The following is a 1,143-nucleotide window of genomic DNA, read 5'->3' on the forward strand; positions in this document are numbered from 1 at the left end:
TTAGTAGCTTGGACATTCGTGATGGATAATATAGTTGCATGTAGACTTTTCACATTTGAGAATTTCTTCTTGGCAAAGCTTGCCACAACAAGAGCATTTAGGGTAGCCCTCAACCTTCCTAAAACAGTAAAGATCATGATTATGTGACCTTTTATAAGGCCATCTACTCCCATCCCCGAGAAATGGAAATTGTCCGAGAACACATTTGGGATGAGCAGAAGTATCACAGATTGAACAAGAATAATACCAAAGACTTGGATCTCTTTTTTGTTCACAAATATCGCAATAACTTTGCTCATTATCAACATCATAAGTCAGCTTTAGCATGTGTTCATCAACTTTGTGATGAGCTGAATGTGGTAACGTTAAGCATCTAAAATCCAAAGCAAATTTGCACTCTCCACATCTGAATGCACCATGCCCACAACTATTGCCACAATCATTACATTTCTCTTTGCATTTGAAATCAAAAAAGAGGAAGTGTTGGTGTCCTTCACATTTAATGATATCATCAACTTTAGCACACCTTAAGCACATGCCCCAAAAATTTTCAATTTTGTAGAAGAAACCACTACAATATTGATAGCAAAAGTCACAGTATTGGACGTCTTTGAAGCAAAGGATGGCACTGCCTTTATCAAACCAATGTTGCTTGATTCTTGGAAATTCAGCACAGGTTTTATGAAGAAAAAAGAGGCATTGTAAATAATAATAGAAGAGAGTAGAGATAGATAGCATGCATCCATCACATTTTCTATCCATTTCCTCCTCCATCTTGTTTGCTAACACCAAGCAATGTTGATGACTGAAATGTTCAATCTTTGTATCTTCCCCAACTTCATTCACCTCAATAACATGAATGATGGAAGACTGCATAGGTTTTTCATAAAGCTCCTCACATTGTTTTTCTTCCTCAATTACCTTGTACAAATATTTATCCTCTAAGACACAATTCACATAGACAACATAACTGCAACCTTGCTTTACACAAGAGTAACTCCCACGATTTAGTTTCACTTCATTGAAACAAATCTTGCAATTTTTCCTTGTAAGATCTTCAAGAAAATATTTGTGAAAAATGCAGTGAACATGCCGTGACAATTTGATAATGCGTGGGAGTTGTGTGCAGTCTTTATGGACCAT

At 36.3% G+C, this 1,143-nt stretch overlaps 1 protein-coding gene across 1 annotated transcript; it reads right to left on the reverse strand.

The window, feature by feature from the left end:
• On the reverse strand, nt 1-1,143 carry LOC128293756 (uncharacterized). Its single transcript, XM_053029262.1, has one exon. The coding sequence runs from the start codon at nt 1,141-1,143 to the stop codon at nt 1-3; it is 1,143 nt and encodes a 380-aa protein (XP_052885222.1).

This window comes from Gossypium arboreum, chromosome 6, assembly GCF_025698485.1.
Source record: "Gossypium arboreum isolate Shixiya-1 chromosome 6, ASM2569848v2, whole genome shotgun sequence".
NCBI lineage: Eukaryota > Viridiplantae > Streptophyta > Magnoliopsida > Malvales > Malvaceae > Gossypium > Gossypium arboreum.

What these genes read in the sequence shown, in the direction of transcription:
- LOC128293756 (XM_053029262.1), bottom strand. Translation starts at nt 1,143, where the DNA reads ATGGTCCATAAAGACTGCACACAACTCCCACGCATTATCAAATTGTCA.